At 54.0% G+C, this 24,891-nt stretch overlaps 8 protein-coding genes across 8 annotated transcripts; 3 read left to right on the top strand and 5 right to left on the bottom strand.

Annotated features, from left to right (window-relative positions):
* Positions 1-455: 455 nt before the first annotated feature.
* On the top strand, positions 456-2,705 carry BO70DRAFT_329955 (putative RNA binding protein MSSP-2; the record flags this gene model as incomplete). Its single annotated transcript, XM_025540802.1, has 6 exons — positions 456-1,111; positions 1,161-1,251; positions 1,303-1,392; positions 1,447-1,541; positions 1,592-1,909; positions 1,962-2,705. The coding sequence occupies 6 exons, from the start codon at positions 456-458 to the stop codon at positions 2,242-2,244; spliced, it is 1,533 nt and encodes a 510-aa protein (XP_025402665.1). The 3' UTR covers positions 2,245-2,705.
* A 95-nt stretch (positions 2,706-2,800) lies between these two features.
* On the bottom strand, positions 2,801-4,229 carry BO70DRAFT_358870 (FAD synthase). The gene has a single exon (XM_025542399.1). The coding sequence runs from the start codon at positions 4,004-4,006 to the stop codon at positions 3,014-3,016; it is 993 nt and encodes a 330-aa protein (XP_025402664.1). The 5' UTR covers positions 4,007-4,229; the 3' UTR covers positions 2,801-3,013.
* Positions 4,230-4,539: 310 nt separating this feature from the next.
* Positions 4,540-5,631, bottom strand: BO70DRAFT_358868 (putative molecular chaperone). Its single transcript, XM_025542398.1, has 3 exons — positions 5,548-5,631; positions 5,451-5,494; positions 4,540-5,366 (listed from the first exon to the last, which is right to left on the bottom strand). The coding sequence occupies exons 1-3, from the start codon at positions 5,617-5,619 to the stop codon at positions 4,835-4,837; spliced, it is 648 nt and encodes a 215-aa protein (XP_025402663.1). The 5' UTR covers positions 5,620-5,631; the 3' UTR covers positions 4,540-4,834.
* Positions 5,632-5,794: 163 nt separating this feature from the next.
* On the top strand, positions 5,795-8,463 carry dbp4 (RNA-dependent ATPase HCA4). Its single transcript, XM_025542397.1, has one exon. The coding sequence runs from the start codon at positions 5,884-5,886 to the stop codon at positions 8,290-8,292; it is 2,409 nt and encodes an 802-aa protein (XP_025402662.1). The 5' UTR covers positions 5,795-5,883; the 3' UTR covers positions 8,293-8,463.
* Positions 8,464-8,998: 535 nt separating this feature from the next.
* BO70DRAFT_384867 (amino acid permease) lies at positions 8,999-11,139 on the top strand (the record flags this gene model as incomplete). The annotated part of the gene is made up of 6 exons (XM_025545687.1): positions 8,999-9,357; positions 9,465-9,666; positions 9,728-9,769; positions 9,823-9,971; positions 10,041-10,505; positions 10,581-11,139. The coding sequence occupies 6 exons, from the start codon at positions 8,999-9,001 to the stop codon at positions 11,080-11,082; spliced, it is 1,719 nt and encodes a 572-aa protein (XP_025402661.1). The 3' UTR covers positions 11,083-11,139.
* A 235-nt stretch (positions 11,140-11,374) lies between these two features.
* On the bottom strand, positions 11,375-13,849 carry BO70DRAFT_377092 (high affinity methionine permease; the record flags this gene model as incomplete). Its single annotated transcript, XM_025545169.1, has 9 exons — positions 13,482-13,849; positions 13,151-13,390; positions 12,983-13,078; positions 12,852-12,927; positions 12,619-12,805; positions 12,292-12,560; positions 12,088-12,224; positions 11,780-12,032; positions 11,375-11,669 (listed from the first exon to the last, which is right to left on the bottom strand). Exons 1-9 carry the CDS (start codon positions 13,744-13,746, stop codon positions 11,375-11,377), a joined length of 1,818 nt encoding a protein of 605 aa, XP_025402660.1. The 5' UTR covers positions 13,747-13,849.
* Positions 13,850-14,729: 880 nt separating this feature from the next.
* Positions 14,730-17,091, bottom strand: BO70DRAFT_384864 (aromatic amino acid ammonia-lyase). The gene is made up of 4 exons (XM_025545686.1): positions 16,962-17,091; positions 16,798-16,898; positions 16,695-16,741; positions 14,730-16,664 (listed from the first exon to the last, which is right to left on the bottom strand). Exons 1-4 carry the CDS (start codon positions 17,078-17,080, stop codon positions 14,841-14,843), a joined length of 2,091 nt encoding a protein of 696 aa, XP_025402659.1. The 5' UTR covers positions 17,081-17,091; the 3' UTR covers positions 14,730-14,840.
* Positions 17,092-19,322: 2,231 nt separating this feature from the next.
* sclB (putative C6 transcription factor) lies at positions 19,323-21,442 on the bottom strand. The gene is made up of 2 exons (XM_025538013.1): positions 20,645-21,442; positions 19,323-20,520 (listed from the first exon to the last, which is right to left on the bottom strand). The coding sequence occupies exons 1-2, from the start codon at positions 21,143-21,145 to the stop codon at positions 19,504-19,506; spliced, it is 1,518 nt and encodes a 505-aa protein (XP_025402658.1). The 5' UTR covers positions 21,146-21,442; the 3' UTR covers positions 19,323-19,503.
* Between the last annotated feature and the right edge of the window lie 3,449 nt (positions 21,443-24,891).

Here is a 24,891-nt window from a genome sequence, read left to right as displayed (position 1 = left end):
TTGGAGACGGGAAGGCGCTGCCCTCGAGGCTCCTGCTCAGCTCAAACCGACCGGGGGCTGCCACTCCTTCCTCGAGGGGAAGGCAGTTGCTGCGAGCGATGCTCTTGTCCCTCGCCAGCCTTTCCTTCGCTCTGCTCCTCCCCCTCCTCTTCTCCTCTCCTCTCCCACCCTCACATCCTCATCCGGCTCTCGTCGTTCGTTGCGTACCGGCCCAGACTCTTCCCTATCCACTGGCACTCTATTAACGTGTGAGTGATTGATGCTACCTCCATTCTGTTCGAAACACGTTTCTTCTGACCCTGAAGCTATAGATCCTACCTCCCCAGATCTAAACGACCTTCCTCATAGTCAGGGTAAGTATTCTTTTGTCCCACAGGTCTTCGCGTGCGTGTTTGCGTGGCATATGGATGACACTAACAACCGTGACAGAACTTGAATTATTTAGATCCGGCACCATGCACCCTGCTGTCCCCGATCCGGCGCAGAATCCCGATGCTCGTGGCCTGTCCACCCTCTTTGGAGGCTTGAATCTTCAGGCTCAGCGTCCGGGAGCTAAGTACACCGGTGTCAAGAACAACATGCCGATGCCAGTGCCTCCTTACAACCAGATGGTTCTTCTGCCCAACGGGACTCTTTTTGGCGGTCTCCCTTACGAGCAGAACCCCTACATGCCCGCCGCTGGTATCTATCCAGGCTTGGTTCCTCCTTGCCCCGTGGTTCCCAACCCTGCGGGTGACTTCTATCACGGTTCCGCTCCGAACATGGATCCTGCTGCACTGCCGAATTATGGCTTCGGTGGTTATCCTCAGCCAGGACCACCATGCCTCCCGTTCCAGATGATGAAGACCCCTACTGGCTATATCCTCCAGGACTTAGAGAGTCTTACTCAACAGGAACCTCCGATTCCACGTGCCGTGCCTGCTATGTGGACTAACCCTTCTGAGCTGACGCTTGCCAAGTGTCTCGAGAATCGAGAGGGCATCACTAACGTCTACATCCGAGGCTTCCTCCCAGAGACTACGGATGAGATCTTGTATGCCTATGCCTCTCGCTTTGGAAAGATCGACCGGTGCAAAGCGATCGTGGACTTGGACACTGGCATGTGCAAAGGGTTTGTTCCGTACCCGTCCCATTCTGTATGTTCCACACTGACTCGACAGATTTGGCTTTGTTCAATACTATAACTTTGAATCTTGCGAGAATTGCATTCGGGGATTTTTCTATCTTGGCTACCAGGCGAGCTTTGCCCAGGTATGAGCCCAGCACTGCCTGGTGACTTCCTATCAGGCTGACAATGATTAGAAATCGCGCAACTCTCGTCTGAAGGACCTCGAAGACAGAACCTCGACCAATATCTATTGCACCAACATCCCAATCGAGTGGACAGAGGCTGTAAGTATCCAGCAACATTTTTCGAGCCGGGCTAACCAGTGAACCTCCGGACAGGATCTCCGTCATCACTTTGAACCGTACCGCGTGATCTCCGAGAAAATCAGCCGCGACGAAAAGACTGGAGTGAGCAAAGAAGTTGGATTCGCACGGTCAGTGCCCAATCCCACAAACTAGCTATACCAATTCTGATCTACCACAGGTTCGAAACCCGTGAGATGGCTGAACAGGTGCTCGCGGAATACCACAATGTGACTGCCAAGGACGGCGTGAAGCTGCTTCTTCGCTTTGCAGACACCAAGGCTCAGAAGCTTCTTAAGCAACAGAGCAACGAGCGCCGCGCCTATCGTGCCGGCGAGTACAACTATTCGGTCGAGGTAGTTCAGGGATCCACTCCGTCGCCCTCCGTTAACCGTCTTCAGCAGACTGCCTCCCACCTCAGCCCCAACTCACAGGCCAGCTATGTGTCTCCTGCTGGAGTAGGCGCCGCCTGGACCCCCGCAACATCTATCTCTCCGTCGTATGTTCATGATGACCCGGACGAACGTGAGCCGTGCTGACAGGACAAGCAGGTTTCCCCTGGGGAAGGCCCAGGCCGGAAACATCCGTTTCAACTCGTGGTCTTCTAAGGCCGGGCCCGGAGGACCGGAAAATACTCCCTTGTACCGTGGACGACGCGGGGTTTGGTCTGACAACGTTGCCGGTGGCTCTTCCAAGATGGCCTTCCCGACCACGCCTTGTGTTGAAAGCCGCTCCGAACGGTCCAGTCCTCGCAAGGACATCAAGGCAGGATCCCTGTCCCCGATGTCTACTCGCAAGGAGATCATTGTGACTTCGCCCCGATCGGTCATCTGAGGTTTCTTCATCGGATGTCCCAATTACTTTCTGCTCTCTTTGAATCTTTCCCTCTCTCGTTTTGACCGACAAGCACCAAGAGCTGCTGCTCTCAGGAGCGATCCTTGGGATTTGCGTGGGTCGCCTTTTTGCTCAGTTTTACGCATACATCTGCAAAGGTTAGGCTTTCCGGCTACTAGTCGAAGCTTGTATGTCTTACACGGGAGTATGGGTTGTCACGATATGGTGTTGTTTGTTTTTGCTTTCTTCCGATGGTTTTGTGCTGGGCTTCTTGAGCTTGAGTGTTGTATGAGTGTTATCTGTTCTTGATTTCTTGACACCAGCGGCTCTATGGAAACAGAATGATGTCGATTTAAGAGTCTGTATCTGTTACGGCGGGATCCTGGCGGGCAGAAATTACGGCGGCGAAAAGGAGTTGGCAGGCACGCGTGGTTCTACATGGTGTAAAAGCATTGTTTATGCCCCCCCCCCCCCCCCATGTTATCAGCGCAGTCTACAGTTTGCGAATGAGATTTGTTATGCAACTGCGATATGCATTCGACGCAGACCTAAGAAATGAAGGTATGCAGCTGGTGTATGTCTATTGGTAGAATCAAAGTAAAGAAACGGCATAAAAGAAGACGGGGCTGGTGGGATCATCATCCATGCAAAAGAGGAACATCAGGGGAAGAGTACAGGCGGTCTGTCCAAGGATAGAATCTATATATACGATCAGACATGATCAGTGCCAATAACCCGAAACCAAAACCAAAACCGAAACCAGTCACGATCAATTCCGACCCAACCGCTCCTCCAAGTCCTCTGTCAGCTCATAAGCCGGACGATACTTCCCCTCCTGCCCTTCCTGCCCCTGTTCTTCGCCCTGCTCAACTCTCAACACCGGATTCGGCAACGTATCCGCCGTGCCCCCAAGACTAGTATACCCCCGATCATACAACTCGCAATATCTTAGCCCGAGCGCACGAATAAACGCCCAAATCTCGGCATAATGCCAATCGATGACGGGATGCACGCGCACGAAATCAGGCCACCCGCGATCCGTCCGATCGAAGTGCGAGAGCTTGGCGCCGTGCGGATCCGTGCGTCGCGTCCCAACGAATATGGCTTTCGTCTCGGGGTTGCTGGAGAGGTAGGAGGCGAAGGTGGAGCGGATGGTGCTGTGGGGCGGGTCGGTGGTGTATTTTTTGATGGAGAGGTGGTAGGCGCGCGAGGACCAGGTCACGAAGGTTTCGACGAGGGGGAAGGGGTCCGGGGGGAGGGCGTAGATTGCGGGAATTGTAGTTATGGTTTCGTTGGTGGTGGTGGTAGTGGTTGAGTTGGAAGAGGAGGATGGTTCGGGCAGAGGATGCAAGCTGGCGAGAAACAGGACCAGAAGCACCAGGCAGTCTTTCCCGCCGTTATATGACAGAGCCAATTCCGGGAGCGTGTAGCGGTGTAGAGCGGTCGCTAGGACGGCGAGCGAGAGTCGGGTTTGGTGTTGCACGGCCGAGAGGAGGGAGTCTGGTGGGTGGGATTCGGAGAGGAAGGTGTGCACTTTGGCGTGGCAGGCCGCGATTGTTGTTGAGAGGGTGGATGTTGTGGACATAGACAGGTCCGAGGGGGGGAAGACGCCGTTTGGGGGAGCGATGGTCTCATTGTCGGTGGTGGTAGTGCTGGTGGTGTTTGATTCTGGGGTTGTGGTGGAGGTGGATGCGGGTGTCATCGTGGCGGCGGTGATGGTGTCTCCATCTACATCTGGGGAGGGGGGGACAGGGTCGGTCATTTCTGTTCTTTGGGTCCGGGGATAAGATGGGTGTTTCTGTGGCATTGAGGGGTGGTGGGACTGGGGGTGGAATTGGGGGGAGAGAAAAAGGAGAGAGACTGAGGAGGGGTGGGTAGTGGGTGGTAGTTAGTGGTGGAGGTGGTGATGGTGGTGTATCTAGTCTATCGATAAGTGCCGTATATGCAAACTATCCGGTGATTCCAGCTGACAGGGTGTGTGGATGCCGATGATGAGTCACGGGGGGGGGGGGGCTGGATGGGCGGAACAGCAATTAATCTGTAAAATGAAGCATTTGTATTAATTGCGATCACTGCATTGTCTGGGCGAGATCTGAATTGACCTAAGGGTGCTGGAGGGCAGGGCAGGTAAACGAATAGCCGGGCTGGGAATAACTAATGGCACTGGAACTGGAATGTTCTTTCTGCCCCGCATCCCCCCCTGACCGCTTTCTTATCGTGTCGTATATCCTGCAGAATCAGAGGCACATGGTACAGACTATGGAGATATGTAGATGGATATTAGATTGATATAGATGAGGTGCGTGCTCGATCTACCTCCAATGGTCTGTGCTTTCGTGAAGTGCGCACGGGGCATGACAACACCACAGTGTTGACAGCGGATGTGCTATTGATCCTGCTATAGGGCTGGAAGGTCGCTAAATCACTAGCATAGAAATAACAGGCGACAATGACAATGAGAATGCAACATAATGAATCCACCAGGAGAGACCGATACCACCGCTCCAAAGACATCCTTCCAACGCCAGTTGACCAGGGTAGCCTGCAGGTAGCCTGCAGGTTGTAATGCCACCTTATACCTTCATCATCATCATCCCAAGACCTTCATCTTCTTTTTCTTCTTCTTGTCGTCGTCCTTCTTGTGGCCCTTTTGCCAGTCCCGCCAGCTGCCTATCCGCTCCTCCCGAGTGTCCTCCCAGGCCTTATCCTGATCCCGCTTCCGCTTGCGCGCCTCCAGCTCTTCCTCCTCCTTGCGCCGCTCGCGCCCTTCCTCCTGGAGCCGGGCCTTGGCCTGTCTCCGCCGCCGCGCCTCCTCGTCCAGGAGCACGTGGACCGTCTTCTTGCGCCACTCCTTCTTGAACTCGTCCGTCTGAAGCTCCGGCGAGTCAACCGTGTACTTGTGCTCGCGGATCAGCAGCCGTCGCGCATCCGCGATGCACTCGTCCAGGTACGTGCGCGCCTTCTCGTCCATCAGCGACGTGTGTGCTTTCTTGAGGCGATCGAAGGCATCGGGAGCCAAGGGGTTCTTCGTCTTGTCCGGGTGGATCAGGAGAGACTTTTTGCGGTATTGGACTTTGATGTCCGATTCGGGGACGCCGGGTTGTAGATCGAGGACCGCGTATCTAGGTGGAGGACCCCCCCGATTAGCTTGGATAGCCCGTACATATTAGGGCTAAGAGACGTAGGATAGATAATCCATGACTTACGCGTCTAGGGAGAACGCATTCCGAATGCGGTCAATTTCTGCATCCTGCAGTTTGGTTAGTCGGGAGAATTGCTATCGACAGAGTCAGGTGAGCGTACCTTGGTGAAGTCGGAGGCTTCTCTCTCCAGCGCGTCCAGCGCATCCAGCGAGTCTTGATCCTCGGATGCCATGATGAGCGTCGGGGTACGGCAATATTGGAGAAGAACTGTTCCTGCGGTATGCCGGCCTGCCAATAATGATAAGCATCGGCTTATCGCCGGCTGAGTCAGCCCGGAACGAGCGCTGGAGAAAAAAAGTTGCTTCACCGCCCGACGTTTGTCGAGATCTGCTTTTCCGCCCAGCAACAAAAGACCCTCTCTATCGTCGCAAAGCTCCTCGCAGTCTGTGGTCGATTTCTGGATTATCTCGACCGCTGAGACCCCGTTGAGCCCATTATGGCCCCCACTAATGGCCCTCGCCATGGCAAGCACTCGAAACAGCCCCAACGCGGCGCCAATCTGAAGCGCAAGCGCAACCAAGACGACCTGGCCACCCTCGTGAAGAAGGTGGAAGAGCTTGATGTCAAAGAATCCGTGAAATCGTTCTCCGATCTGCCTTTTTCCGAACCCACCGCTTCCGGACTGGCCGCATCCCACTTCAAGACGCTGACCGATATCCAATCTCGTGCAATCACCCACGCGCTCAAGGGCCGGGATATTCTGGGCGCCGCGAAGACGGGCAGCGGCAAGACGCTCGCTTTCCTGCTCCCGATCCTCGAAAACCTGTACCGCAAGCAATGGTCCGAGCACGATGGTCTGGGCGCGCTCGTCCTCTCGCCCACCCGCGAACTCGCGATTCAGATCTTCGAGGTGCTTCGCAAAGTCGGTCGCTATCATACATTCTCCGCGGGTCTGGTGATTGGTGGAAAGAGTCTGCGCGAGGAACAGGAGAGACTGAGTCGGATGAACATCCTGGTCTGCACGCCTGGTCGCATGCTTCAACACTTGGATCAGACCTCTTTCTTCGACACGTTCAACCTGCAGATGCTCGTGTTGGACGAGGCGGACCGTATCCTGGACATGGGTTTCCAGAAGAGTGTGGACGCCATCATCGGCCATCTTCCCAAGGAGCGCCAGACGCTGCTTTTCAGTGCCACCCAGACTAAGAAGGTGTCTGACCTGGCTCGCCTGAGCTTGAAGGACCCCGAGTACGTGGCGGTCCACGAGGCGGCCTCTTCCGCGACCCCCTCCAAGCTCCAACAACACTACGTCGTTACGCCTCTTGCGCAGAAACTCGATGTCCTGTGGAGTTTTATCCGAAGCAACCTGAAGTCAAAGACGATCGTTTTCCTGTCATCGGGGAAACAGGTGCGGTTCGTCTACGAAACCTTCCGACACATGCAGCCCGGTATCCCGTTGATGCACCTTCACGGTCGTCAGAAGCAGGGTGGACGACTCGACATCACAACCCGGTTCTCTTCCGCTCAGCATGCCGTTCTGTTTGCCACGGACGTGGCCGCGCGCGGTTTGGATTTCCCGGCCGTCGACTGGGTTATCCAGCTCGACTGCCCGGAAGATGCTGATACTTACATTCACCGTGTGGGTCGGACAGCCAGATACGAGCGCGATGGCCGTGCGGTGCTTTTCCTCGACCCCAGCGAGGAGAAGGGCATGCTCAAGGCGCTTGAGCAGAAGAAGGTTCAGGTGGAACGCATCAACGTGAAGGCCAACAAGCAGCAGAGTGTCAAGGATCAGCTGCAGAACATGTGTTTCAAGGACCCCGAGCTGAAGTATCTGGGGCAGAAGGCCTTCATTTCCTACGTCAAATCCATCTACGTCCAGAAGGACAAGGAGATTTTCAACATCAAGGAGCTGAAACTGGAGGACCTGGCGGCCAGTTTCGGCCTTCCCGGTGCGCCCCGCATTAAGTTCATCAAGGGAGACGATACCAAGGAGCGGAAGAACGCCGCACGGTCTACCGCCTACGCGTCTAGCGGCGACGAGGGATCGGATGACGAGGGTGAGAAGAAGGCCAAGGAGGAGCCTCAGGTGCGGACGAAGTACGACCGTATGTTCGAGCGACGGAACCAGGGTGTCCTGGCAGACCATTACCACAAACTCATCAATGACGACGGCACGATTGTCGAGACCAAGGCCGCGGACGACGAAGACGAAGACGACGACTTCCTGTCCGTCAAGCGCCGCTTCGCTGCCGGCGACAAGGATTTGGACGTGGCTGGATCAAGCTCGGAAGACGAGGGAGGCGAACCCAAGAAGCCAACCAAGGTGGTGCACCTCGATGGCAAGGACGCGCTGGTTATCGACTCCAAGCGCCGCGAGAAGCTCCTGAAGTCGAAGAAGAAGCTCCTCAAATTCAAGGGCTCCGGTACGAAACTGGTCTACGACGACGAGGGCAACGCCCACGAGCTGTACGAGATGGAGGACGAAGACTCATTCAAGGCCAAGGGCGATGCCAAGGACCAACAGGCTCGCTTCCTGGAGGAGGAAACCGCGCGCACCCGCCAGGCCGATCTGGAGGACAAGGAAGTCGACAAGCAGAAGCGCCGCGAGAAGAAGGAGAAGCGCAAGGCCCGCGAGCGCGAGCTCCTCCTCGCCGAAGAAGAAGGTGGCGATCTGGTCCAGCTTCCTCGCTACGCCGGCGACGACAACGACGGTGGCTTCTCGCAGTCCGAGGCGGAGGAAGCCCCTCGTCCCAGCAAGAAAGCCAGAGTCTCGTTCTCGGACCAGACCAGCGACGACGAGCGCGAGCGCCAGCCCAAGAAAGCCAAGAAGGCTGCCACAGCTCCGGGACAGATTCAAACCTTGGAGGATCTGGAGTCGCTGGCTGCGGGCTTGCTGGAGTGATTGTGATGGTGATGATTGGATTCGTGATTCTGTATTTGTCTTCTGGATATATCCCTTTCTCCTTCTTGTTCGTCTTCTTTCTTTGTTCATCAGCGGAGAGTGCCAAAAGTTCATGAGATTTCGGTAGGTAGCATAGCCTTGTAAATAGTGTAATCAATTGATACTGTCGCCAGGTTTCTGGATATCCAGCACCCCGTAGATGTACATACATATTTTAAAGGAAGAGCAACCGCGATAATTTCTCCGGAATCGCCAAGCCCGGCAGGCGAGCCGATCCGGCGGGGGCCCCAGGCTACCGTCGGCAATCCTTCATTGCGTTCCTCCAATCCTCCCTCGACCAGCCTTTCCCCGTACGTAATGCCTTTCGAGCACGCCATCCGCTAAACCAGCAAATTTTCAGCGTCAAGAAATGTGGTGGTATCTGGCTCAGCATTTGAAGGGAGGAACTTCTCCCTCCGATCACGACGTTTGAGTGAGACCGTCTCAGTTGACCGATGCCCAACGGTGAACACCCACTTTTTTTTCTTTTCCATCGCGTCTAAATCCCGGGGTTTGTCCGCCGCCAATCGCGTGGCGTGTGTCGAAAGTCCGCCGGTGCGCTTTCCTATTCGGGAAGTAGGGCTTAGTGTCACTTCCCTTTAGCCTTGCACTGGCATCTGTCATATCTAAGCAGTTGATATCTAGACAGACAGAAAGATATCCCATCATGGCTGCGCGGGATATCGAGAAACAACCTACTCCCAGCGCTGCTCCTCGCGAGCCCCTGGACCCCCACGCCAAAACCGCAGACGCATCGGCCGATTTTCTGGACCCTGGCGTCCAACATATCAATGCGGACCGACTTGCCCGCAAGCTCTCTGCCCGGCAGGTGCAGATGATTGCCATCGGTGGTACCATTGGCACCGGCCTGTTCCTGGGAACAGGGAAGTCTCTGGCGACGGGTGGACCCGCGTCGATGCTTATATCGTATCTGATTTGTGGTGCGATTGTGTTTGTCACGATGTTGTCGCTGGGCGAGATGGCGGCGTTTATCCCTGTTGCGGGCTCGTTTTGCACTTTTGCTGGGTGAGTAGTTCCTCTCTCGCCCTCCCTCCCTCTCTCTCTCTTTTACAGTTTGAGGACTGGGTGAATGAAAGGAATAAATGAACTAATGGAGTTGGTTGGTTGGGTAGTCGCTTTGTGGACGATGCGTTGGGGTTTGCGCTGACCTGGAATTACTGGTTTAATGATGCCGTGTCGACAGCGTCGGATATCATCGCGCTGCAGCTTCTGCTTGAGTATTGGACTGATAATTTCCCCGGGTGGGCGATCAGTCTGATCTTTTTGGTGGTGGTTATCTTTTTGAATGTTCTTTCTGTGAGGGTTTATGGAGAGGTGAGTTGGTTGACTCTGAAGTATGGTATGCTGGTATCTGTGACTGACCTGAGTTTGTTAGATCGAGTACTGGCTCAGTCTTCTCAAGGTGGTGACGATCGTCGTAAGTCGTTCTTTTAGTCATTTCTTCCAATAAATACTAATCATGACCGTCAGATCTTCATCATCCTGGGCATCGTGGTCAACTGTGGCGGAAACAAGGAACACAAGTACCTGGGCAATAAATATTTCTATACTGGAGAAGCCCCGTTTGTCGATGGCATCGGCGGCTTTGCATCCGTCTTCGTAACAGCGTCCTTCGCATAGTATGTCCTCGATCCCACCCGAGCCCACCATACACTTCAGGATCCCACTCACTAATACAACAACAACAGCGGCGGTACCGAATCCATCGCCATCACCGCCGGCGAAACCAAAGACCCATCGCGGACCCTCCCCCGCGTCGTCCGCAACGTCTTCTGGCGCATCGTCCTCTTCTACATCGTCTCCATCGTCATCATCGGCCTAGACGTCCCCTACAACTACCCGGACCTCTCATCCGAAAGCACCGCCACCAGCCCCTTTACCATCGTCTTCGTCGAGGCCGGCAGCGCCGTCGCGGGCAGCTTCATCAACGCGGTGATCATGACCAGCGTCATATCCGCCGCCAACCACGCCCTCTTCGCCGGATCGCGTCTTCTCTACACACTCGCCGTGGACGGCTACGCGCCCCGCTTCTTCGGCCACCTGAACCGCTTCCAGGTCCCCTGGGTTGCTGTCCTCGCCACCTCCGTGATCAGCGGTCTCTGCTTCGGGGCTAGCTATATCGGCGCTGGACAATTGTGGTCTTGGTTGCAGAAGTATGTCCCTCCCCCATCAATTCATCCATCCCCTATACCAAACCACCCGAATATACACTAACAAAACAAACCCAGCATCGTCGGCGTCTCCAACCAACTCTCCTGGACATTCATCGGCCTCGCCTCCCTGCGCTTCCGCGCTGGAATCCGTCGCCAGGGCCTCGAACACCTTCTCCCCTACAAGAACTGGACATATCCCTTTGGCCCCATCATCTCCATCTGTCTGAACATCGTCCTCATCCTCGTGCAGGGCTGGTCCTGCTTCAGCCCCACTTTCCAGGCCGTCGACTTCGTCTCGTACTATATCGAGATACCGATCATGCTGGTGATGTTTGTGGGCTGGAAGCTATTCAAGCGCACAAAGTTTGTCAGGCTCGATACGATGGACTTGTTGACCGATCGGTATAATTTGTTGCAGACGGAGGGGGTGGATGCTGATTCTGTTGGTGATGGGCAGAGCTATGGTTCGGGTGATGGGACGGATACCCGGGGAAGAGGGAAGATTTCCTCAGCGTGGAGGAGTGAGAAGGGGGTTCTTGGAAAGGTGAAGAAGTTTGGAATGTGGCTGTTTTTGTGATTTATTTGGGTTTGTTTGGATTGGATATTAGATACTGGGTTTGGTGTTTGAATGTTGGCTATTAATTATTAATTGATGGGTTATGGTGCACTCCGTGTTGGGTGGAATTAATGATCATGAAGATATGGCTACTTTCATCCTGGTATACAGTATCCAGTAGGGTTACCAACGAGAATCACATCGCAATGATCGTGAAAAAGATACTTATACTGCAGAACGCTCCTATTCCCGCTCATGAACCAAATATGATATATCAAAGAACCCTTCATAAGTACACTGGCAGCTAAGAATTCTAAGACCCTCTCTCCTCCACGACCTCCTCCACCACAACAACACCCTCCGCAGCAACACCTTTCTCCTCCCCATGTCCCTCTCCATTATCATGCTGATGCTGATTCCTTCTCCGTAGTCGCCCAGACGCATCATGATCCCGATCCCACTCCGCGATGCGATCTTTCGGCACCCGGACCAATTTGTGGGCTGTCGCGTCTCCGCCCACCGAAATGAGCGTCTGCCTGAGCTCGTAGTGGCCCCAGCGTGGGAGGATCTTGATCCAGAGGTAGTAGTATGCCCCGCAGGCGGCGATGCTATTGATTGTCATTTCATCAGTGTTGGTCTTTATGTGGGACTTGTTTCTAACGTAATTGGACGGCACTGGGGAATAGGGATGGGGGAGGGGGAGGGAGGGGAAACTCACATCGCAATACCCACAACGCAATACGTCGCATACCAGAAACTGACATCGCCACCGTCAGCACCCGTGGAAGGCGGGTACCATGGCGCGACGAGCATGTACAGACTCGATAAGATGGCGAAGTACACTGAGACTGTCCAAGCCTTGTATCCCGAGGGAGGGAAGTTGAGGCGTTGGCGCCGGTGGCGCGTGATCAGGATACCGGTTGCTAGGAGGAGGTTGAAGATGTTGGCGGGGTAGATGCTTAGGTCGACGACTGGGTTGGGGCGTTAGTCTTTGACGGGGGGGGTGGGGTTGAAGGTGAGACTCACTGAAGTTGAAGGCGTCACCGGCGGGAGGAGCCAGAATCATGACTACGGTGAGGGCCCATTTGACGAAGTAGGGGCCGAGAGGAGTTCCGAAAGGGCGGGTGGAGGTCCAGAATTCGGTGAAGGGGAGGACGCCTTGTCTTTTTGGTGGAGGGGTGTCAGTGGATTGGATTGGGTGTGGTGGGAGAGGAAGGAGGAGAAACGTACCGGCCACATTCGCGGAGCATGCGAGATTGGCCGATTAGTACGGCAAGGAGGTTTCCTAGTGCACTGAGACAGATGAGTACGTTCAGGGCGCGAGAGGCCCCCGACGTGCCGAAGACTTTCTCGAAGAAGAGACTCGCTGCGGTGACGTTCGAGTTGAGGATCTCTTCCTTGCTGGCGGCGGAGAAGTAGGCGATGTTGGCGAGGATGTACAACACGGCTGTGAGGAGAAGGGCGGCAGGGGCGCTCCAGCGGAGGGTTTTGACGGGGTTCTTTTTTAGACTCTGGTTAGAATGGACGTGTGTGGTGGTGTAGGGTGGGACGGCATACCCTAACTTCGTTGACCACATTGCAGGCATTCTCGTATCCGGCGTACGAGAACATCACCTTTACCAGGGCGTTGGTAGCCCCATAGACTGTTGCTCCTGAGGTTCCCGAGAAGGCATCGCGGAAGTTGACTAGGGGGTCTTTCACAGGGGTATGACCGCCCAAGACGACGAGGCCAGCGATGCCGATGCTGTTTCGTCAGGTTTTATATCAAGAGAAGGGAGGGCAGTCCATACAAGACCAACGTCACTAGCTTGACAACGCCGATAGCATTGGCAAGCCAGAGAGAGTACTTCGTATTGAAAGTCAACACTGGTTCAGTCAGTACACCGCATCATTCAGCCCAGCAAGATGAACAGTAACTCACAAAGTGTAGCAATAGTATAGGCCGCCACCGCAACTCCTTTTTCCTTCCAAGCGGTCGTATCCGCATCCGCAAGCTTGAAGAGATACTCCGCCAGCACTTCAAGTCAAAATCATTAGTCTCGTCTTTCCCAGTCTCTCCCAGAAACTCAAAAGTGCAGGGGACACATACCAACAGCATTACTACTGCTAAACGAAAACAGCACCGTCTGCATCGCAAACACCGTGGGGAAGAAATACTTCGGCCTCGGATAGGACTGTTCCAGATACACGACCTCCGACCCCGATCGACTTGGAAAGTATGACGTAAACTCCAGATATACAGAGAGCATGCTCGCAGCCATGAAGAACCCAATTACCCAGTAAAAGAGCGCCAGACCAACAGATCCAGCTCCATCAAGAACGGTAGATGCTGCACACACCCCATCAAGATCAGCAATTGCCCCAGCATCCCCCCCCAAGAACAAACTGGAAGCAAAAGCAAAAGAATGAGGAAGACATACGAGTCGAAAACACACCCGTCCCAATCATCTTACTCAAGTTCAAGAAAATAACCGTGACCGCCCCAACCGAGTATCCCAGCGGCGACTTGGATTCAATTGGTGCCCCGCTCGCTTCCTGGTAAGTAAGCTTTGCAGAATTCTTGCCTCCGCCAGCAGTATACTGCATATTGCCATCATCGATAACGCTCAAATTCTCACTCGAGGGCGTGAAGGTCCCCCCTGCCTCTGCCTCATCAGTTTTGGTGGTGAAGGGTAGGAAGCCCATCGTTTCACTCCGAACACAACAGGGGTGTATGTGTAAAAGACAGCGGATGGCTTGTCCAATTAATTGAGATTGATGAGAGTTTCTGTCCGCCTGTCATGTCGGGCACTTTCGTGAAGATATACGATTGACATCTTCGCTTGGTCGCACTATACTCTCATGCTATCGGAGGTTGATGTGGTACATGTACGATGCTCATTGTGGGAGGCAATGGCGTGATTCCGCGGTCCGCGATTATCTTGAAGATGACATGATGGGGTGGATGAGGTGCTTGCTAGGTTGGTCTAAGCGGTGCGGGGAAGCGAAGACGATAATGGGTCTGTATTTGGCTTCCGCAGTCGAAGTGCTTTAAAGGTCTTCAATATTACAGCAGTGATATCTGGGAGAAACGGAGGTCAGCACGGATTCGGAACCGTGGAGTGGACAAGGGTAGATTGAGGGACCGCACCGGTAGCTACCACAAATTTCCAACAGGTTTATTCCGGGAAAGAATCTCAGAAGAAGAAAGAAAGATCCATGGTTTTGCCGAGACGCGAGAGGGGTGATGGCGATGGCGACGGCGATGACACGATTGCAGGGGCCGATGGCAGAATCTAGCCCCAGGCCATTGAAGTCGCTTTATCTGGGCAGGTGTCGCCATCTCGACGGCCCCTTACCTGGTGGCGTCTATCATGGTGCATTAGTCTCTTGTGATCGGCGTTGATAACGACGGGCTCGTGAGTGTTTTGCGTAATGGATCTGGACGGATGAGAGTGAGAGGTGAGGGAGGGAGAGGGAGGGAGAAAAAAAGGGCGAGAGGAGGATGAAGGCGCGATGTATCACATGACGGGACAGGACACCGGGCTAGATACATTTGATTAAGTAGGTATCTACTACTCCTTGTTGAGGAGTAGAATTGAGGTATTAGGTAGAATCAACATATTCCGTCTCGGCACTGGTTGAAGTCTACTGTTGAAGGCAGTTGAATTCAAACCGTCAAAGTCATTATTATCTATAGGGCATTATCTAGGGTATATTAATGGCACAACAGCACCTCCTACACATTCTGCATGCCATCGATTCCATCTTCATCGACTACCTGGATTGCCCAGGGAGCCCTATTTAACCAAACAGTTGGGACACTTCACCGTATCTTGCTCCACATTCCGAATACATTCAACAGCCACCGTGTACAGCTCGCCCCGGCGAATAGCCTCGTACGCAATGCCGATAACGTCACCCATGGTCGGCATAGCGGGACCCGCTGTCTCACCGGGCTCAAGGGGGCGCCAGAGCGTCTCCTCCGTGATGAAGGGGATGTTCAAGTTCTGACGGACGTAGGCATACATCATGCGAGATGCCTGTCCCAAGTACGGGGTGGCATCTGGGTTCTTGCAGTACGCCTCGTGTGTGATGCGATAGGAATTGAGTGCCTGCGCGCCCAGAGTGTCGATCCAGGATTGGATGAGAGTCGGGGAGGCATCGCTTGGGGGCAGCGCGGTGACGAAGATGGGGAGAACGGCCCGAGCGGCTTGGTGGAATCGACTGCCTGAGTCGACGGACTGGAGTTGGCCTACTTGCTTTGAGAAGGCGCACCAGGCCTCTTTGGCGAGGACGGAAATGTTCTTGCTTGGCATGGCGTGCACTTTGAAGCTCGCGTCGAAGATCGCCATGAAGTCTTGCTCCAGAGCCTGCATGAACTGGGTGTTCATGACGCGGAGGTCAAGCGCCTGGCAGACGGCGACGAGATGGGCGGCTGCCATCTGTGATAGCACAGTGACAGCTTCAAGGGTGTAGCGGCTCGAAATAAGCGCGAGGGAGTTCAATGCTTGGTTGCCCATCTCGGCTGTCTGGACGTGGTTTCCAACCGGGTTTGCAAGGAACCCGAGCTCCGACTGGAGAGCGGCAATCATGATGTCAACGCCCTTAAAGGTGAAAGAAATGCTAGGCTCGTCGGCAGACAGGTTGGGAGGCAAGCCGTGGTTCTTGGATGGATCAATCAGCTCCGTACACTGTGAGAACAGCATACGACCCATAGATTGAAGAGCCTGTCGGGTCTTCTCCATGGCGCTGGTGACCGACTTCGCCTGGAAGTTACCACCGTGCATGATGCGCGCATTGGGACCAGAAGTGTCGATAAGAGGATTGTCAGTTACAGAGTTCAGCTCCGCTGAGATCTGCTGATATGCCAGCTCCAAGTCCTCCAGAAGCGGTCCCATCCATTGAGCGGACGTCCGAATCGAGTACCGATCCTGACGCAAGACTCCAGGCCCCATTTCATCGCCATCATTGAGCAGCTTCGACTTGTTCAGGAACTTGAACAGGTTGTTGGCAGCCGTGGTCTGTCCCGGGTGAGGGCGCACTTTTGCGAAAAAGGGATCAAAGCTCTCTCTCATACCGTGCAGAGCCTCGACACTCATTGCCGCCAGAATTTGGCTCATGGCAGCAAGGCCGAGAGTCTCATGCAGAGCGAGGCCTCCAACAGCGGCAGAGGTCGCTGTTCCATTAACGATGGCTAGACCCTCTTTCGCATGCAGCCGCACAGGCTGGATCGAGTTCTCGGAAAGAGCGACATCCGCTCCCTTCACCTGACAGTCGGAGTTGTGGTCACGCTTCCAGACGTGGATTGACGGGTGTCCCTGCATGGCTCCACCGACGTAAGACAAGGGGTTCAGATCCCCGGAGGCAGATATACTGCCTCTGAGTGGAACCCGTGGGGTGATATGGTCCTCAATCATCTGGAGCAAAACGTCAAGGACCGACTGTCTGATGCCTGATGCTCCCAGAGAAAGACAGTTGAGGCGAACGATCATGGTAGCCCTTGTCCATGCCTCTGGCATGATGGTAGCCGAGGTAGGGTCATCCAGAGGAAGGATGTTTCCGAATTGCTTGCTGACAGCGCTCGGGTTTGAACCGTCGACCTTGATACCGGCCTGCAGCATCTGCAGCAAGTTTTCTTGCAATTTGTGGACTGCATTGGTAGTCGTGTCGGCACTGCCACCAAATCCAGTGTTGACTCCTACAGCCATCCAATCAGTACCAATTGAAGCGTTTCCATCATACCGAAAGACCAACCGTAGATCAACTCCCCATCAGCCAGGTGCTTTTTCAGCGCCTTCTCAGACCGATATATCTGGTCTCGGGTGCGCTGGGACAACGACACACGCTTTCCATATCTGCCAAACAGTCAGAAACATGACTGAAAGATTCAGATGTTTTCAGATGAAAGTCTCGCATACCTTGCCCCCGCTACAACCGTAGCTAGATCAAGAGTTTTGCCATCAAGGTCCCGAGCATCATCGTGGTTCGCAAGGACGTTGTTGAGCGCGGCCCAGTGACGGATCAATACGCTGTTCATCTTCGTCTGGATATGTGTTGAACGTAAACTCTAGTGAAGAGGAAGGTGCCGTTGATTGAGCAATTGAGAGTCGGGTAGTTCCTCAAAGATATAGCATCGCACGATACAAGTACCAATGTATATCAAAGATATAGCTATCAAGGCAATCGACCCTTGCCTGACGGGCAGCTGAACAGCTTACACCGACACATTCCAGTCACTGTATGTTTTATCCCCTCACCCCGTGACAACAACCGAACCAGGTCGATCGATTGGCGGAACAGCAATTCCGCCCTGAAGTAACCAGAGCAATGATTGGCCTGCCATCTCAAAACGTCCTGGTAGATATGACTCCGTGATACGAGATAACCACACTGCAAGTGAGCCAAGCCATCATTGGTGAAAGGCCACCAGACAGGGATGCTCGGAGGCTCGGCACTTAGAAAACGACCCCCGTGCCTGTCAGCCTGCAGATAGGCCAGTGAGAGCCATGACTCGGGGGGCGGGGGGGGGCATAGCAGCCGAAATAATGGCTCGATCTAGCCCCTCCATAGCACGATCGGTCAAGCGTAGTGTGATGCCCGTAATTCCAGGGTCCTGTAGATCATGGCTCAGATCGGCCGATCCGACGGCTTCGGGAGCCGGTTTCCCGAGCTGGAGAGGGTTCTCGTTCCCACCTTGCATTTGCTTCGGTTAAGGGTATGGTATGGGTGCTGGTGAGTCTAGCACCGTTGGAGTATTACGTTATGTGCCGTGCAGTCGCCTGCAGGTTTCGAGGCAGGGCCACAGTGCCCCCTGTTCCGACCTGGGCATTCATCCCATCCATTGTAGCAACAGTGCAAACGAGCTAAATGTATGCCGAGCGACGGAAACCCGGTATTAACGTGGTGAGTGAAGTCCTCTCCAAAACGAGCCTCAGAAAGAATGCTCCCATTTCCCGAACTCGAAGCTGGGGTAGTCGACCAGAATGTCAGCCTCTCTCCGGGGAAGCCCCCTTCAAAATATCGCAGAGAGACTTCGCTTACCGTTCGGTCCTCTCTACGAGGTGGTAATCCGAGGGTATAAGAAAGGACATCACCAGGCAGCAAGTTTCACGATGGCGAGTATACTTGCCGAAGTCACTGCCGACCCAGAGCAGAGAAGCAGCAGGCAGAAGACTCCGGACGGCGGGCGATGACGACGGCGGAGTCCCGTGATGGCGGCCTGGTTTCCCCGGCATGCCATCTGTCCTTGCATCTCATCCCAGCCAGCCATCGTTTTCAAATCCGTGCTCAGTGAGACATTCCTACGACTCGGGTACCGCATCCACATGCCGAACAAATCAGCTCTCATCCGCTAAATCGCGCCTCCTTGCTTATCTGGTGAACTTTAGGCTGTGATACCCAAGAAGGTTAATAATTAAGATGGGGGAAAGAAAGGGGGGGGTCCTTTGGGGTGCGGAGAATATGTACTACAGTGCAACTACCGCCGATATACGATCTCGGGCTGGGAATATTGGCGACGTTCGAGATCACAACAAGCCAACCACGAATACCCATTCTCATCTGCAAATCGGAGAATACTATACCCCCCGACACCATGTCAAATCACACTTCACGATCCTAATTCCCCGCAGAGAGAGATTTGAGACATGACAAGACAGTCCGAGGCCGTGATCCAATCGGCTAGCCTCCATTTTAGACCCAATGATGCCACCCCGATTTTCCATAAGGGTCATGATGTCAGTCGGAAACATTGCAAGTAATAGGGGCTATAATAACAGGAAAGGTAATCTTGACCATTACAAAGCCATGACCAGTATTATGGTGACTGGACTCCACATGACCTGGCGTATATAGATTAAAGTACATAGAATAATGCTCTTCTTTCTCTCCTTCCCCACATATGCAGTGATGCAGTAATAAGCTGATGATGATAATAATGATGAGACAATTCCCGGACTCCACACAACGCCGTCTATGACATGAACCAAACATTCAAGACACCGGAGGTATATCTTAAGGAAAGACAGCGCGCTATGCAGCAATAAAAAAGAACAGAAGGGAAGAAACCAATGACCGGGAACTATGCAATATCGCAACATCTGACAAAGGAAAAGAATTGTAACTCGATGCGTCCCGTCCGTCGAGCGCTGGGGGAGGAAGGTTGTGCTGTGTTGAAGACAAAGGAAAAATGAGGTGGAAATGAGGTGACAATAAGATGACAATAAGATGAAAGTGATGTGTGATGTGTAGACGTGGAGATGAGGTGGAAATAAATCTGATGGGCGTGTTGAATGTCAGGGACTGTAGGAGAGCACCCACCGCACCACAAAGGAAAGTGTACATTAAGATCATTATAGTTGTAGATCCCGCTACAAGCCTTGAATCAATGGCTCAAGTGAAGAAAAAGAAAGAAGTGTGCTAACCTCGACCGGGATCTCGAGGTGAAGTGTGGATAAGTGGCTAATCATTCACCATGTCATCCAGGGCCATTTTGCGCCGTTTGGTCGGTCGAGAGTCTCCCGGATCCGCATCAGCGCCTGACGGTTCGTCGTGAGTGTGTACGGGTGACAGTTGCAGCGAGTGTCTATCCGTGGCGGCAGAGCCCATGTGTCCCAATTGTCGGTGAATTGGTTCCCCGTACCCATAGTCGGACATTCCTTGACGCATTTGACTGTTGGGAGATATCGGTTCGATCATACCGTGTGCCGGCATCGGGGGACGGTGCTCCTGCTGGAGAAGCTCCTCTCGCGTGCGCGGAGACCACGGGGCCGAATACGGATCGCTCAAGCGGTGCCCCTGTGGCGCAGATGCCGGTGTTCCCATCGTGGGTGGGTAAATGGGTGGAAGCCTCACCGGGGACTCCAAATAGCCTTCACGAGGATCTCGAGACATGGGGGATTCTCCCATCGGCATCCGCGTCTGCATGCGGGTACTCTCCGGGTACGGTGAAATCGGAACGTACGATTGCTGATACTGCGGGGGCGTCGTGGAAGGATTCATCCCCTGAGGCGCGTAAGACGAAAGTGGTCTTCCCACGCCCATAGGCATGCGACTTGCCGCCAGGGCTGGGTTGTATCCACCAGGCATCGGCATTGGAACATAGCTGGGTGGCGAAGCCGCAGTCAAGGACTGCACGGAGCCAGAAGAAGAAAATCGCCTATGACCCATGTTCCTTTGCATCGTAATCGCAGGATCGATCGCCTGGGGGTACATAGAAGCGGTCCATCTTTGTGGATGTCCGGCTGAGGCCCTCATAGCCATGGCCCCAGGTTGCCCGCCCGGAATCTGAAGGTCTGTCATGGGACGGATTTCTCGAGAAGATGTGGCTCTATGCAAGCTGCGTCTGGATTGGGATCCGTGTGGCTCTCCTGATGTCACTCGGTTGTCCATGTGAGCCGCATACGTTCTCAGAGATGCTTCCTCTGCTTTCAAGGGCGGTCGTCCTCGTTTCTTGTGCGTAACGTCGACACATGTTGCCTGGATTGGTCAGCCATTTCGTTCACATCCGTGCTAACCATGAGATATTACGGAATCCTGGAAGTACTCCATCTTCCTTCCTCATCCCCAGCATCCCATGCTCAAAGAAATATTGTCCACTTACTTCTTTCCCGGACAGAACGCATCTCCGACACGGGCGTGCGGGATCGCATCCCAGGTGCTTCTTTTTGCAGTTGACGCATGCCGATGCGACATGGGCCTTGGTGCGTCGCGTCGGCTTTTGCGGCAACGGCCGGGCAGTCGTCCCGGGCGGAGAGGTTCCAAAGGAGGGTTGCGCATACGCAGAGGCGGCAGGCTGTGATATGCCTTGGGCTGTCAGGGAGGGGGGAAGTCGCGACGAGGGAAACGAATCGCTGATGCCGAAGGTTTGGCGCAGGGTTTCATCGCCGGGCGCGGACACCATGCGCTGCACCACGGCGTCATGCGTTGCGGCGACCCCGGCCGATCCTGGAGGGAGGACTGGACCCGCCAGCCCAGCGGATACGGAAGTCGATGCTGTCGCGGCTGCCACGGTTGTCACTGGCTGGAGGATTTCGTGATGAGCGGAGCGCCTGGCGGTCCCAGCAGTGTCCAGCGGGTCCTCTCCTGGGACCGAGCCGGACATAGAGCGAGGGAGAGGTAAGTCCCGGGGGTATACCGACGAGCATTTGTCGACCGAGACAGATTCAACGGAGGCCGGTCCGGGCCCGGATTGAACCTGGGGTGTCCAAACTCAGTAGTGATGAAGGAGGAAGGAGGAAGGACTAATGATTGCATCTGGTACGATGTGGTCCCTTTGACGACGGAAGCACGGTTCACAGGAATGGGACACGGTCTGGTTCCGATCTGAAAGTAGGCAACATATCTGGCGCGGCGAGGCCTTTTGTTGTATACGGGGTTTGCGGTGTGTTGTTCAGTTGCCAGTCATCATTGAAACCTCACGCCTGCAGTCAGAGGACCACAGGAGCTTATAATCAGTCAGTCACGGATCACTATTGGAGGAGTCAGAAACTAGGATGCGTCGATCAGCAGAGGGAAGCCAGATCGTGACAGCAGTTTTCCATAGCTTCGATGGTCCCCATCCTGGGATGATTTATTGCAGCATGGTGGGCGATCAATGGAGCCCAGGGAAATGCACAGAATGACCATGGCAAAAGCAATAATAATAGAGCATAAGATTAAAATAAAATACACGAGTTGTACCTTACCTTTCAGTAACGATGGACTGTAGGGCTATTCTTTTTTTTTTCTCTTCTTTTTTTTTGTCTGTCCGTTCCCTTCCCTTCTCTCCCGCTGATTGCCCTGTAATTATTCCGGACCCTTGTATAGAGGCGTTGCTGCGAGCTGGAGATGAACTGGCTAAACCCTTTCTCTCTCTCGTCCCGCCAGCAGAGGCGGAAAACGGTGAACTATACCGGAAAGTGAGGCGTAAAAATCCGGTGGGATCAAACTGTCTTTTCCCAACGGAGCGTGATGCCAGGGAATATATATGGAGAAGGAATTAAATCCGAAAAAAAAAAGAAAAGAGAGTAAAAAATGGGTGAGGGGAAAGGATTCGCGAATAGGAGGTTTTTATCGAGGACGTCCAAGCTGAGCACAAGTCGTCAACGGCCAAGGAACTTTGCATCCACCCACGCAACGAGAGAGTCCGGCTGGGCGGTCTAGTACCCATGAGTAGGTAGTCGTAGCAAGTGCCCTGGCCGAGGCAAAGAAAGGCAATAAGGGAAGAGGAGGAGGGAAAATGCGATCCCCATCCACCCAACCATCCATCCATCCCCCCCCCGTCATGGCCCGCAGCTTGTGACAAGGCTTATACCTGTTCCAACATGGAGGGAGCCTGTTTGCTTGGTTGACTGGCAATAGATGGGACCAGAAAGTGGGTATCGGTGGCCAGTGCAACACCGACTAGCAGCCGATAGACTTGATCTCCGTCATGGTAGATCTTAATGGGGTATCTTTCGCTCCGTCGAGTCTGGAAATATGTGAGTCTGAAGGTTAGTGAGGTTCGGAGGAACGAGTAATATCAAATGCTCCGGAGAGGTCAGAGAGGGGGGTGTCTGGCTCCGTCGTGTCTTCAGACAATTTCCCCAAGACCGGTAGATGATTCTTTTTCGCCCTTGGCTGTGGATCAGGTGTCATTGGAGCTGAGCGGACGGTGGTTGCTGCTGGTGATGCTTGGATGGTGCTTTGTCGTCCCCTCCCCCTATTGTCTTGTGCGTGCAGGCTGGGGCTGTAAGTGATTGTGCTTGTTATTGTGATTGTTGGTACTTGGTATTTCCCTTCCATTATCGTCAAAGTTATTATTATTACTTGTGTTATTAATTAAATTCGGTTGGGGATGATCGATTTGGGCAGTCCAGCTCACTGGGTCCGAAGCAGCCGTGGCTTGCATGGGATGGGCCTCTGGGACTGGATGCCGCTGTCAGTGACACCGGCCGAAAAGGGTTAAAAAGGCAGGAGGGGAAAAAGATCCATCCACTGAAGGCCACCACTTTTTTCCCCTTTCTTTTTTTGGGTCCGTTTCTTTTCTTTTCTTTTCCTTCTTTTTTCTGATTTTCTCCCTCTTTTCTCTTTCCCGTTCTATTTTTTTTTGGATCCCTTTTCTCTCTTCTGTCTGATTCTCCCTTCCTTTCTTTTTTAGGGACATCCACCTTCTCTCAGCCCAATGCCAATCAGCACTGCCGGAAGCAAGGCGAGGAGAGGAGCGACGGATCGACATCGGCGCCCGCCCGCTGCGCCAATTGCCAATAGTCCGCTCGGTACAAATGGGGAGGGGACGGAGACGGAGGTCCCCCCCCCCCCCCCCCAGTTTGACACGCGCGACCAAATGAGAAGTCATGCTTGAGAACTCGCCGCCAGGATTTTAAGCTCGTCCGGCGATTGCATTGGGCGGATAAACCCAAATGGTGACGACGGCGTGCTGTGACTGCTGTCCCTGTGTTCCCTCCCCTCATGAGAAATTCTGGATAAGACCAAAGCCATCAGGTCCGCGGACTACCTCGGGCTCTCCCTGCACCACTCACTGACTGGCCCGGTTGTGACGAGGGAAACCAATTGTATCACGGTCCAGTGAGGACCGGAGGGTGGGTGAGGGAGGGAGTGAGTGAGAACGTGGCCATCTCGGAATCGCTCCCGTGATCTTACCTCGCTCTTCCCTTCTTCTCTCCCTCCCTCTTCCCTGGAACGGAACCTTGTGTTCATCCCCCCTCCCTCATATTTCCGTGCTTCTCGTCCCATAATTGGGCCTGGAGTTGCCAATGACAGGGACGAGTGCATTTATTTCGTGACTGATTATCTTACATGCACTTACATACTGTGTAGGTCCCGTTCCCTCTGGCCGTGGCTGTATATACTCCGTACCGGTATACGGAAATGGCACTTTTAAGGCAACCCTATTCCTTTTGACTGCCGGAGGAGAGTATAGACGCCCTGCAGGAAGAGGGGGTGGTCATAGGATGCCATGTTCCTTTTGTGATGACATCAACCCCCTTCAAACCGGACCATCGGTATCTAATCGGCCGACCATTCAGGTACGGGCTCTGACAAAAAGGCGTACCGTACGTACTGTGTACCTAGAGCGCTTAATAACCGTGCCTAGGTGAGGAAGTGCCTAGCAGGACCCGAATAATCGTCGTCGAGAGCCTCCCAGGGCTGTCTTGTCGCGAGTCGCGACTCCCAGGTCCCGAGTTACTCGGCCACCAACTGAATGGTCCGAATGACTGGAATGAAAGGCCACAATTCCCCGCGTGGGTTCTGCAAAAGGCTATCTATATGCTACTGAGGTCCCACACTAGCAATGTAAATTGATTAAACGGGTGCGCCAATCGAGAAAGTATGTGCCGGAGGGGGGAAATCGGCCGGTCGGCTCTTGGATCCATGCAGGCCAACCCTGGCGCCTATATTTGACCAAGATTGGATCCATCCTTGGACTGGGATATATTGGTTTTGGCCGTTAAAGGATGGCCATTATCGCGAAGTAAGGGCGTTCCCGTTACAGTTGCCATGCGATATCATCAGGCCACACTACAGACCAGGGCGAAGGGCATGGTCTAGACTACCGGCTAGTGACCTGGTGGTGAGAGACACGGCGATAGGCGGATCCGGGAGAGCCAAGAGTTGTCGAGCTGTCCTTCAACGAACCCTTATTGTCCGGCACCAGCGAACAATCCGCGGCGATGGTTACTTCCAAACAAGATGTGGCTGCAGCTCCTGCGCCCTGGCCAGTGGAACGAACAGGTCTTTAGCTCCATCAGCTGAGCGCCGGAAAATTTGCAGGGTCTCTCCAATGATGGCCATTGTGAATGGCTCTTGATCTTCTGATGAACGGAAAGATCCACCGGGTCTATCGAGCACAGAACACGGAACCGAGGC

Source organism: Aspergillus heteromorphus (assembly GCF_003184545.1).
Source record: "Aspergillus heteromorphus CBS 117.55 chromosome Unknown BO70scaffold_3, whole genome shotgun sequence".
Classification (NCBI taxonomy): Eukaryota; Fungi; Ascomycota; class Eurotiomycetes; order Eurotiales; family Aspergillaceae; genus Aspergillus; species Aspergillus heteromorphus.
This window is presented reverse-complemented; position numbering and strand designations above follow the sequence as displayed.